This window comes from Balaenoptera physalus (genome assembly GCF_965194825.1).
Source record: "Balaenoptera physalus genome assembly, chromosome: 13".
Taxonomy (NCBI): Eukaryota; Metazoa; Chordata; class Mammalia; order Artiodactyla; family Balaenopteridae; genus Balaenoptera; species Balaenoptera physalus.
The window spans coordinates 14,491,730-14,504,519 of NC_138892.1; the positions used below are offsets into that span (position 1 = coordinate 14,491,730).

Here is a 12,790-nt window from a genome sequence, read left to right on the forward strand (position 1 = left end):
CCCCAGCTGGACTGTGCATGAGAGTGTCTTAGCTAATAATGCAGTGACCACCTGAATTGGAATTTCAAGGGGATGAATCCAGGACCCTGAAATTTAAACAACGTCCACAGATGATTTTGATGCACAATCAGGTAGAGGAATCACTGATGCAGGATCAAATTGGTGAATAGTTTCCAGTGAGGATGAGATGGCAGAATAAGTTCTCAGAATTGAGGGAAAAGCTCCTAATACCTTATTCTAAATTGTTTTCTACGATACCATTTTGCCCTTGAATTTGCAGGAAACTCACCAGTATTCCAGTGTTAATCATGGGTGAGCACAGAGTAATTATGCCACAGTAAAGAGTATACCAATTTAAATGTTATCTGTGGAGAAAGAAAGAAATGAAATTGAGTTATTTGTAGTGAGGTGGATGGACCTAGAATCTGTCATACAGAGTGAAGTAAGTCAGAAAGAGAAAAACAAATACCGTATGCTAACACATATATATGGAATCCAAAAAAAAAAAAAAAAAGGTCATGAAGATAGGGAGGGTGGGAGGGAGATGCAAGAGGGAGGAGATATGGGGATATACGTATATGTATGGCTGATTCACTTTGTTATAAAGCAGAAACTAACAACCATTGTAGAGCAATTATACTCCAATATAGATGTTAAAAAAAAAAATTTCAAGGAATCTACAAAAGAAACTCCGAGCACTAATCAGTGAGTTATGCAAGGTTACAGGATACAAGGTCAACACACACAAAAATCAATCATATTTCTGTATACTAGCAGTGAACCATTGGAAATAGAAATGAAAAACACAATACCATGTATTATGGCTCTGAAGAATGAAATACTTGTGTAAAAGTCTAACAAGACATGTATAGGATATGTATGCTAAAAACTATAACCAGCAATCCCACTCCTGGGTATTTATCCTAGAGAAATGAAAATGTATGGTTCTGCAAAAACCTATGCATAAATGTTTCTAATAGTTTTTGTTGTTGTTGTTGTTTTGTTTTAAAGATTTATTTATTGATTGATTGATTGATTGCTATGTTGGGTCTTCGTTTCTGTGCTAGGGCTTTCTCTAGTTGCGGCAAGCGGGGGCCACTCTTCATCGTGGTGCGTGGGCCTCTCACTACTGTGGCCTCTCCCGTTGCAGAGCACAGGCTCCAGACGCGCAGGCTCAGTAATTGTGGCTCACGGGCCTAGTTGCTCCGCGGCATGTGGGAATCCTCTCAGACCAGGGCTCGAACCTGTGTCCCCTGCATTAGCAGGCAGATTCTCAACCACTGCGCCACCAGGGAAGCCCTCTAATAGTTTTATTTGTTATAGCACCAAACTGGAAACAAACCAAATGGACTTCAGTGAGTGAATGGAGGAACAAACTGTGATACATCACATAATGGAATACTAGTGAACAACCAAAAAGAAAAAAAAATTATTGATATTCAGAGCAGCTTCAATGTGTTAAAAAAAAATTCAGTCTAGTAAATTCGAAGATATAATTGGCTTTGTTAGGTGATTCCTGAGTTGGGTAGCAGCCCACCTAGCAATTAGAAGGGTGATCCAAGGAGAGGTACAAAGTAGAAGGTTTAGAAAGGAGAGTGGGGCAAGGAAGTCATTAGCAAAGGAACGGAAAGGGTTATTTTGGGCCAGGACATCTTTTGGGGGGGAAGGAAATGGTGAGGACGTTATCATGCCAATTGACTCTTCTTCCTTTGGAGAATGGAGAGGGCCAACATGACAGGTTACCTCATTGGTACTGACCAGAAAATTCCAAACTGGCTGATTAAGATTACATTTTTGAGGAAGGTTGAAACTACAATTAGGTTAGGTATTAAATCTAGGTTTGGTATCATGGGCTTTAGTGCAAGTGATACCATTCTGAGTCTGTGATTTTTCTCTTTATTAGCTGGATCTTAAGTTCATTATATTGAGTGAAAAGGTCAATCACAAAGTCACTCTACTATCCATCAGCAGAAAAGTAAATAAATAAATGGTGGCATATTTATAATGGAATACTGTCCATTTCCATTCAATGAAATACTTCACTACTGTTACCACAGTGTGGATGGATTTCACAGGCATTATGATGAGTGAAAAAAGACTAGACACAAAAGATTTTATATTGGATTATATCACTCATATAAAGTACAGGAATAGGCAAAGATAACTGATAAATGATGCTGAAAGTCAGAATAATAGATTCAATGCTGCAGATGTGGTTGTGGACCGGAAGGGCACAAAGGAGACTTCTGGGATGATAGAAATGTTCTATGCATCAAGCTGGATGGTGGGTCCATGTTTGTATGCATATAAAATTAATCAAGCTGCGCACTTTAGATTTCTGCGTTTTACTATATTTAAGTTATAATTCAATAATAAAGAAACAAAACCCACCAATATTTTTTTAGAAGTCTGGTCATCAGTAGTATGAAGTTGGCTTAGATTCTCATGTCAGTGTACAAAAAATGTGGTTACTTTTATCCTCCTGCTCCACCACGGAACATGGGGCTTTGATTTGATGCCCGCAGGATGGCTGTTGCAGCTGTAAGACCTGCATCTTCACTCTTCAGAGCAGAAATGGAGAAAGCAAAGGGCAGAGGCCAAGGGCCAAAGACATAAGCCAGTTGAGTCTTTTCCCTTTTAAATACGACTCCTGCAAGTACCATGTGCTTACATCTCACCAGAAAGGATGGTGTTTCTTATGGCCACCCTGAATGTTATAGAAGCTGGTCAAATTACATTTTTTAACCGGGTTCGTTGAGGCAATGCAAACGAATTTAGCTAGAATAGAAATTGGTAGAAGAAGGGATATTGGGTAAGTAGCAGCCTGAAGTAAATTAATAATTAATCTGAAAACTCTGAAGCCACAGAAATTCCCTCACCTCCATCACCCATCCAGTTATGCTTTCGGAGACCCATCTGATGAAGAACATCTTCATTTGGTCTTTTAAGCAAAATTGACATCTCTGCCAGAGATATTTACTTCTAGATTTATATCCTTAATTCTAGAATAGATTTGAGAGTTTGAGCAAGGTTTTTGTCCTCTGGGGGTGAGGGGGCGGGGCAGGCTTCAAAAAGGAGCTGAATGGGGGTTTTCCCGGTATATTTAACAACAACAACATGGCTGGGCAGCTTCCTACCTCACTCTTTTTTTCCCCACTTTTTTTTAAAGATTTTTTATTTGATGTGGACCATTTTTTTTAAAGTCTTTATTGAATTTGTCCCAATATTGCTTCTGTTTTATGTTTTCGTTTTGGCCAGGAGGCATGTGGGAACTTAGCTCCCCGACTAGGGATCAAACCCGCACCCCCTGCATTGGAAGGTGAAGTCTTAACCACTGGACTGCCAGGGATGCTCGTCCCCACATTTTTGCCACCTAGGATCTTGAATTTTGGGAATCACAAATAAGAAATTTTTGACAAATTGATGAACCATGAGTCTTTATTGGTTTCAGCGATTGGTAATACATTCATTTTGTTCAACTTGGTCATTACTGATTTTGTGAGCTCTTCATCCTAGAAGAACTATGTGGAATGAGAGGAGTAGAAGGCTTCCTTTCTTAAATTCAGTGTTACATGAGGGAGAGAATCATGCAGTTACCCCTAGCTGTCCTAATTTCCACTGAGCAAAAACCCATAAAACACAGTGTGAGTAGTTCCTTTTTCAGATTCTTCTTTGTCCAGCTTAGACTCCAGCCAGACCCTGTCCCCTTTCTCCAGCTGCAAGATGGAACTTCCTGAAGCTTGCTCACGGCTGTCCTTGGCCTCTGCTCATTTGTCCCAGATCTGGATGCCATTCCACATGAGACTCACCTTGACAGCATTCTGAAACAACACAATGTCAAAGCCAAAGTGGTACACACCAGGAACGCTGCAGGTGAACACTCCAGTGGCCAGGTCAAAGTGGCCCTCACGGTTGTACAGAACTTCCTGGAAGACAATGGGCTGGGAGGGTCCTGGGAGATGCCCACTCAGCTTGACGGAAAAGGCAGATTGAGGTAGACATGGGCATTTCTCAACTGCTCCAGGCACCCCAGGTATACCACTTGGTCCTGTTACACCTGGGGGTCCTAGATCCCAAAATAAACAGAAAAAAGAATGATAGAATTTAAGGTTTTGTATTTTGCGTAGTATTAATACATGAATTGCTTCTTCCTTCCTACCCTTCTTCTCACTGGTCAGAGCCTAGCTCAAGCATCACTGCTTCCAGAAGGCTCTCTTGTCTCCTCCAGATTTGGAAAAGTTCTATCTCCTTGTACCACATCTGGTATTGATTGTTACCATAGGTATAAAGAATTACCACAAAGAACTGTAATCCTTCCCTTAAGTGACTGTCTCCTTATCCATACTGGGAACGAGGCATCTTACTTAATTTTCTTTCTAAATGTCATACTCAGTATCAGCTGTAAGATTAGCACTAAAAATATGTTCAATAAGTGAATAATTGAATGAATTAGTATATGAATGGATCTTCAGACATGTTTTGCCATGTCTTTACTATAAGGCTGAGTATTAAGGATCACTACTGGAAGTTACCCAGACAAATCCAGGGATCATACTATTGCCAAAACTAAATGGGAATTTTGAATAGTGGTATCCAAATGTGCCTGTTTATTAGAACCAGTTGTGGAACACCATCCCACCCCTGTTCCCCAGTTACTCAGGGCCAGTCTACACTGTGGGCCTTTAGAGGAATCTCTGAGGATGGAGACTAGGAACCTACACGTTTAACAAGTCTCTGAGTGATTCTGATGCTCAGCCAGATTTCAAAACCACTGCTTTAGAGGTTCAGTACAAGTATTCAAAGCTGATGGGATCTCTGTGGGAGCTTAGCCCAGCATACCTCTCAGCAGATGACAAGAGAACAGGAAGTCAATGTATCTGCTGCGCACATGACTCTGGTATCACTGTATGAAGCTCGGCTTTCGCCTACACTGTATGACACCAATATGAGTGCTCTACACTATGTCTCAATTTGGACTGTACATCCAGTGTGTCTAAAGAGGTGGCTTAGCACACAGATTTCTTGGTGGTTGGAAGCCGTCTTAGTAGATGAATTCTATGACTCTTAAGAGTTCAGAAAAAGAGACCATGGTCATTTGTTACCAAGAAATGACTTACCTCAATGATCAATATTCTCATCAGATTACCTGGAAGATTTCACTGAATCTATGAACATTGCAGTCAAAGAGAAACTATGAGAGGCTAAGAGAGCAATTGCATTTTTTTTCCACCTGCTAAACCAAGTAGCCCTGGAGGACCCCTGGGTCCTGGAGGTCCTCGGGGTCCACAAGGGTCACATAGTTGATAATCTGCTAAAGATTTGACATGGGCCACAAATAACAGGACAAATAAAGCTAAAATCCAGAAACCTGAAGCAGAAGAAAAATGAATGAAGTTTCAAATAGTTTGGGAGATGGATCAGCCTCTCTTAAAGAGAGTGTGCTATAAATTTTGTCAAGTTAGGGTTCACAGTTCCAAGAAATTGATGTTATTTTGGTCTTTAGTTCCATGAAATGCTACATGTATCAATGCTGTGACTCATACAGACAAGATTAGGAGGCATTTTGAATTGGGATGCTTTCATGTCAAACAGAGCAAAATCCAAGAAAATCAGCTAACTCATCCTATTTGAAACCAATGCTGCTTTTTCAATCTCATGCGAACCCCAGAGTTCCTCTCTCACGGACTCTGAGCCTCCTGCCATCTGTTTAGCAATGATCTTTAAATAATTGGTGTGATTAATCTTCTTATGACGATGAATAAGCACCCGATTTGCCTATGTGTTATTTTATATTGTCTTACTGCTTTATCTCTTGGATGGGCTTGGAACATAGAAGATATATGACGAATCTTTCTTTGATGGTAAATGAATCGACAAATGCCAGATACTGAATTAGCCAACTATTTCTTCCCACTACCCTAAAACTTTTACTTAGTGCAGTAGCCTTCATTCTACTTTGAAGTATCAAGCCAATAAGATCAATATGCTTGCATTATACTAGCTTCTGTTAATGCACTTGTTATATTTTCTCCTTTATGACACATTGAATCTTCTACTTGCCCTCAATAATCAACTTTTATGGGTTACAAATGTATGCAACAACTACAGAAATTTGTGTCAAGAAACACAATCAACTTTAACGTGATTAATACACTCTTGAAAGTAGAGTGCTTCTAATTCTTAAATCATCAGTCAGTAACCGTAACTTTTAGAATATCCTTTCTAATTCAAGTAAGATATTCATCACTTTTTGGCCTTAATTTCTGATTCAAAAGATGCTCTTCCAAAGCTGAAGTTAACTTATGAAAGGAAATATGCTAATTTATGGGCATATTTTTAAAGTCAAAGGATGTGGATTCAAATCCTAGCATTGCTACCTCCATGCTGGGCGACCTTAGGGCAGTCACCTAACTTCTCTCCCAGCCACATCTATAGAAGGATGCTGGGAGCATCTGCTTGCCTTGTTTAATAGTTCTAAAGTTTCAAGAAGATATGTGTATATTCTTTGTCTGGAGTCTAGCAGGTACTTTATATATCTTTATATATATATATATCTTTAAAATTATTCCTTATTACTTTTATTCTTCTTGCTGTCTTACAAGGAGAGTGCTATTCTGATTTTAAAACCAGAGAGAAAGTTAATTCAAAGAGTTTTGACAATCTATTACATGAAAACTAAGGATATATCTCAAAACAATTTAAAAACAGCTGTGAGGATATCTTGAACATTTTGGCACATTCCATTGCTTCACATTTCCCAAACTCCTCCATGAAATAGTGAGGGGCTTGGTATCACATGCAATCATGTAGAGAAGGAGAAACTGAGGCCTAGAAAAGGTGATGGCTGTACTTTCTCCAGGCTCTTAGTTTTTGAGGATGGAACCAGGATTGAAATGCACATCTCCAGGCTCTTGGGTGATTTGTTCTTTCACACAAATATGGTGCTGGATTGTCTATGTCTTGGTGGATATAAGTGGGCAACAACTTTTTTTGACAGTCACTGACTCCCCCATTCCATTCCTACTGATCCCAAAATAGAGACACACACATACTCACACATACATACATACAAACACACAAAGGCCACACAGAATTAAATTAAAATCATACATTCAGTTGATTTTGCTGAGCTAAACTAGCATTATTCTAAAAATATAATGCTAGGACAATAAACTGACTGTAAGAGGAAATCTTTCATTGAATTTATTGTGATGAGGAAAGTTGATGAGGACTTTGTGGTTTAACTTACTTGGTGTCCATAAATCAAAATCCAGGAAAAAAAAAAAAAAAAAAAAAAAAATCCAGGAAAATGATTTCCTCTTGCCCTAAGATCAAGACCCTCAAGAAAGAAGTAGGCGTGACCTTCACAAACAATATTAATACAATTTGCATAAGTGACTATGTTTTGTTCTGTATTTCTTCATCATAAAGCTTGGATACAAATTTTCATCTAAATTTCAAAAACTGTCTTGATACCTACACCTTATTTCCTTCAGTCCTCATTTTAGCCTACTTGTTTTGGGCTTTGCTATAAGTTTTTTTTAAAAAAATCTATACTCCTGTATTTGTTTATATTGTCCTGTGATAATATGTGAATTCGTTTAAACTCCCACAAATACTTTGTGGAATCAGAGGAAGTTTAAGAGACAGAGATAAAAGACTTGTGTGCAGGGGGAGGCAAACAACTAAAATGCTTTAAAAACATTGATTGGATATTTCAAACATTAGTAATTAATAACAATAGATACTATCAAAAACATACTTTATATCATATCAGTTGATATTGTTGAAGGTAGGGTAGTAAAATCAGTTGGAAGATAATGAACAAGGATATCAAGAAGGACATAAGTCAAGAGAGATCTAGAAAGGGACAGAAAACAGCCTCAATGGGAATAAATAGTAAACACAGGGATAGTCACAGTGAAACACAATTGGGGATAAAATCAAGACAAAGAAAAATAGAAACGGAGACAGATACCAAGAATGGTAAAGGGACAAAGAAAATTTTAACATGTAGAGCAATGTATTATACTACTGGTTTGATTATGAGCATTATAGTTTTAAATTTTAATACATAATTGAAAAATATAATGGATTTTCTCACTCTCCATTGTTTTACTTATGTCATAATGACCTTGACTTAATTTGAATCGTTTGACATTAATTTCATATTAAAATCAAAGATCTTGCCCCCCCATCCCCCCAGCATCGGCTTCTACCCCTTCTACTCCTTTTTCGTTGCAATATCTAATAGGCAAGTTTGAAAAAGTGTCTTTATTTTTGTCCAGCATTATAGGCAATTGCTTTCCAGGGTTGTTTTAATTTTAAAAAAATAATAGAAATCATATGCAGGGAGAACAAAGTGCTTTAGAAAGTGCTCTCTACCAATGCAAATGGGTTATATTCATTATGATAGACATTAATAAGAAAACTTACATGCAATGCTCATGCAGCGAGCTCTTCCCCTTTGTCCAGGCATTGAAGCTCTTTTGTTGACCACCTCCTCACCTGTCCTATAACTAGCTTATCTGCTTGTTTTTGAAACTTTATGGTAGATGGTTTAATAAATTGGTTTTTCTCAATATTTGCTTTTCTGGTCTCCTGAGGCTGAAGTCAAGGTTAATTTTTAACCAGAGCAGTTAAACATTCAACTATGTTTAGGAAAGCTCACAGATTGACGTTCAAAGGGAAGTATTTCTGTCCACCCATCTCCAGAAGACATCTCTTCTTGTGATGGCCACGCCTGGGCCTGTTAAGCTGATGAACTTTGTTTTGGTTATTCCCTCTCTCCTAGTCATTTCTTCAACACCATTCTGTGAACCCATCTCCGACTCTTCCAGGACAACAGAAATAGGAGAGAGGGACTAGTATTTCATTTCCTCTAGTCTAAATCCATAATTTTACAGACTGTGATATTAGCCCAAGGAGGAAGTGATTCAGTTGATAAAATTGGGGCTAAATATAGGACAATAAATGCTTTTCTCCTCATTTAGAGCCCAGGAGTTATTTTCTTCTGCTTCTCTCCCTTACTATCAATATTTTCTGAGAACTTCTTGCTTTTCTATAATAATCAATCTACTGAGGTCCTTGTATGCGCCAACCAGGCTCTCTGTGCTTGACAAAGTGAATGTAAGTTAATAAAAATTAAATTAATTGAGGGTGAGACCTTGGAAATAGCTGAGTAGAGAGCTTGGCAATCTTCTCTTTAAAAAGCAAAAATAAAACTGGACACAATCGCCAAAAAACAAACATTTAAAACGTTGGGAAATGACCAAAGTATAAAACAAACTAAGAAATATTTATTCAAAAAAGTCCACTGAATCTCAGTAAGAACAGTGGTAATCTGTGGTTTCTTCATCAGGGACTGCTCCCACCTAACTCCCAGCTCTGTGGCCAGAAGTTCTACTAGAGTTAGCAGAGGGGGTTGACTTTATTTTGAGCAGTAAGTAGAAAAGTCCATGCCCAGGGCACTGTCAAAATAATAGTGTTATAAATATGCAGTGATCAGGGAAGCCCAACATCACAGCTAGTCTGACGTCTTGATAATAGTTGCAGCCAGCAATGGACTAGCCAGAAATTTTAAAGATTGTTGGGGGAATGGAACAGCCAACAAGGACTTTAATAAGATCCTAGTTATTCATGGGGGTCTGGAAACCCGTGCATGTGCATGGGCTTCCTTCAAGCTTAGAAAGATCAGAAAGACTTGGCTTGGTATTGCTAAGCCAATTGTCCCTGGCTGAACACATGAATTTTTTGGTTCCCCAGTGCATATGAAAGTTATGTTTACACTATACTGTAGTCTATTAAGTGCGTAATAGCATTGTGTCTAAAAAAGTACTTACTTTAATTAAAAAATACTTTATTGCTAAAAAGGGCTAACTATCATCTGAGCCTTCAGCAAGTTATCTTTTTGCTGGTGGAGGGTCTTGCCATGATGTTGATGCTGCTGACTGATCAGGGTGGGGGATGCAGAAGGCTGGGGTGGCCGTGGCAGTTTCTTAAAATAAGACCACAGTGAAGTTTGTTGCATCCATTGACTCTTCCTTTCACCAAGAATTTTTCTGTATCATGTATTGTTGTTTGTTAGCATCTTACCCACAGTAGGACTTCTTTCAAAATTTAAGTCAACCCTCTCAAACCCTGCTACTGCTTTATCAACTAAGTTTACTTGATAGTCTATATCCTTTGTTTTCATTTCAACAACCGGTCAAGTTAGCCGTCACATGGGCTTAGTTGGTGGTGCCCCAAAACAATTACAATAGTAACATCAAAGATCACTGAGCTCAGGTCACCATGACAAACACAATAATAATGAAAAAATTTGAAATATCGCGAGAATTATCAAAATGTGACACAGAGACATGAAAGTGAGCAAATGCTGTTGGAAAAACGGAGCCAAAAGAATTGTTATGTGGGGTTGCCACAAACCTTCAACTTGCAAAGAATACAATATCCGCAAAGTGCAATAAAGCGAAGCACAATGAAACGATGGACTCTTAGTGAACACATAGATATGGCAGCAAGACACATCCTCGACACCCTCTACTGGTCAGAAGGCCTATGGGTGTCCTGCTTTCTTTGTAAGTTTGGCTCAGAACTGAATGGGGCTTGATTCACTTCTGCCAGTAGTTGACTGAGGCTAGGTCAAAGCTTTTCAGAGAAGTCCACATGTTTTGTAAAGGCTCCCTTGGCTCTAATACCATAGTCACTACATATTCAAGTGTTGTCCTGCCTTTGGTTCAAGAGGCTATAGGTTTGGTGAATTCTAGTATCACTTATTCCAAAGATAAAAGACTGAGATCTTTGGATTTAGAATCTTCGGGAAGACCAATATCATTAAATAAATTTTAGATTTATCTAAGTCAGAGGGAACTAAACAATATTCTATGGCTTTGTTGTTACATTCTTTTTAAACTTCCACCAGGAACACAGAACCTAATCTAAAAGTGAGAAGCCAACAGAAATAAAATAATAGTTTATGTTCATTTTGTGTTGCCATCCTCCAGACACTGTGGTAAGTATTTTTCATAGGTTATATCTTCATTATCTTTTGAAGCCTCATAATAGTCCTATGGGAAGATATTATTTCCTCCATTTTGTAGTCAAGGGAACAGAGACTTAGAAAGTTTAACTAGACCAGGGTTACACAGCTGGAATGTGAGGACCTATGATTTATACCTACTTTATTAATAAATCAAAAGCTCATGTTCTTAAAAATGATGCTATGCCAACAAAGCAATAATTTCTTACAATTAACCTGCAACAGAGAGATGGTATTGAGTTAGCACCCTGATCACTGCATGGTATGTTTGGAGCAAAATAGAAGAACCCTTGGGGGAGAATAGGGGAGTTAGTAGGAAATCAGAAGAACTTAGGAAAACAATGCAAAGCATCAGAATCCAGAGCAGGAACCAATTGTAGACATGACCATTTGGGTCCAGAAATGGGTCAAGCCAAACATAATGGTGCTTGGAACATGTGATCCATGGTAAGTACATGAGCTAATGTGTGTTGGGTGAAAAAAGAGCAGGTATTACCTTCCAAGGTAGGTCATTTTGAGGGCTTTGTTAGGGGAGAAGAAAACTGAAGCTGATATTAGAAGCCCAGCTATATGCCAAGTAGAAGAGGAAAGAGTTTTGATGAACAGCAAGCTAATCTCTACCACGATAAATGTAAACACACACACACACTTTAATGGCTTTGAAGAAGTAATGTGATTTTGGAGAACTGCCAGGTCAAATTCTGAGGACAAGCCTACATTTTGAAAAGCTGGGTATGAGGGCACAGAAACTGCTTTTACCATTTGACGTATTCCAATTCTGTCAAGTTTGGGTACCTATTTGGCTTTTTTACGGGTCAAAGAGGACAGAAGTCAAGCTCAGTATCCACAAAATTGGGAAATTTTATGCCCTCTCTAAATGTAATGGGACCCCCAAATTCCATCCTCAATGTAAGAATAAACAAAAAATAAATCACCTCATTTAATTCCAGAAAGCCAATTTTTACATGAATAAAATAGGAGAAGAAATTGAAAAAATATCTCTGAGAAGTCATGGTCACAGGAAAACCCACACTGAGATGCTGCATCCCAGGTATGCAGGTCAAGGCAGGCTCAAAAAGCCTATATGAGAATTTGGTTTAAGATGATCATACACTGATACCTCTATGAGCCTACAGAAGAAAATGAAATGTTCTCTGGAGAATGTACCTTCATCCCAGGTTTCAAAAAGTGCCAACATAATTTTTTCTCTGACGTGTAGTTTAGCATTCACAAAAACATGTCACTGCATGTGTGAACCAACACAAAAAACCAGTAGCCACAAACACCTGCATAAACTTCAGAAATTAGAATTATTAGACACATATAAAATAATCATGCTTACTATATTTAGAAATCAATAAAAATCTTGAAAAGAACATTATAAGTGAGAGCAAATTTGAAAAATAACCCCCCAAATATGTTAATAAAGCCAATAGCAACAAAACAAAACATTAAAAATTCAGCTTGCTTTGAAGAAAAGTATAAATAGCAAATGAGAAAATAAGTAGAAGATATATTAAAATCTAGTGAAAATAATTCCCAATCTAGAAATATATATATTAATGTCTCTCAAGAACAAGGATACCCACCAGAATAGGTTAAAATATAAAAACAGACAATACCAAATATTGGCATTTATGTGGAACAGTTGGAATTCTTATACATTGATGGTGGAAATTCATATTTATACAACCAATCCTAAAAGTCTTTGATAGTATCTAATAAAATTGTTCATGTACATGCCTTAGA

At 38.0% G+C, this 12,790-nt stretch overlaps 1 protein-coding gene across 1 annotated transcript; it reads right to left on the reverse strand.

The window, feature by feature from the left end:
- Window positions 1–1,306: 1,306 nt before the first annotated feature.
- Window positions 1,307–12,352, reverse strand: LOC309641213 (protein HP-25 homolog 1-like). The gene is given in 4 exon segments (XM_082421025.1): window positions 1,307–3,767; window positions 3,771–4,066; window positions 5,231–5,368; window positions 8,437–12,352. Coding segments are annotated over 4 exon segments (636 nt in total). The 5' UTR covers window positions 8,480–12,352; the 3' UTR covers window positions 1,307–3,608.
- Between the last annotated feature and the right edge of the window lie 438 nt (window positions 12,353–12,790).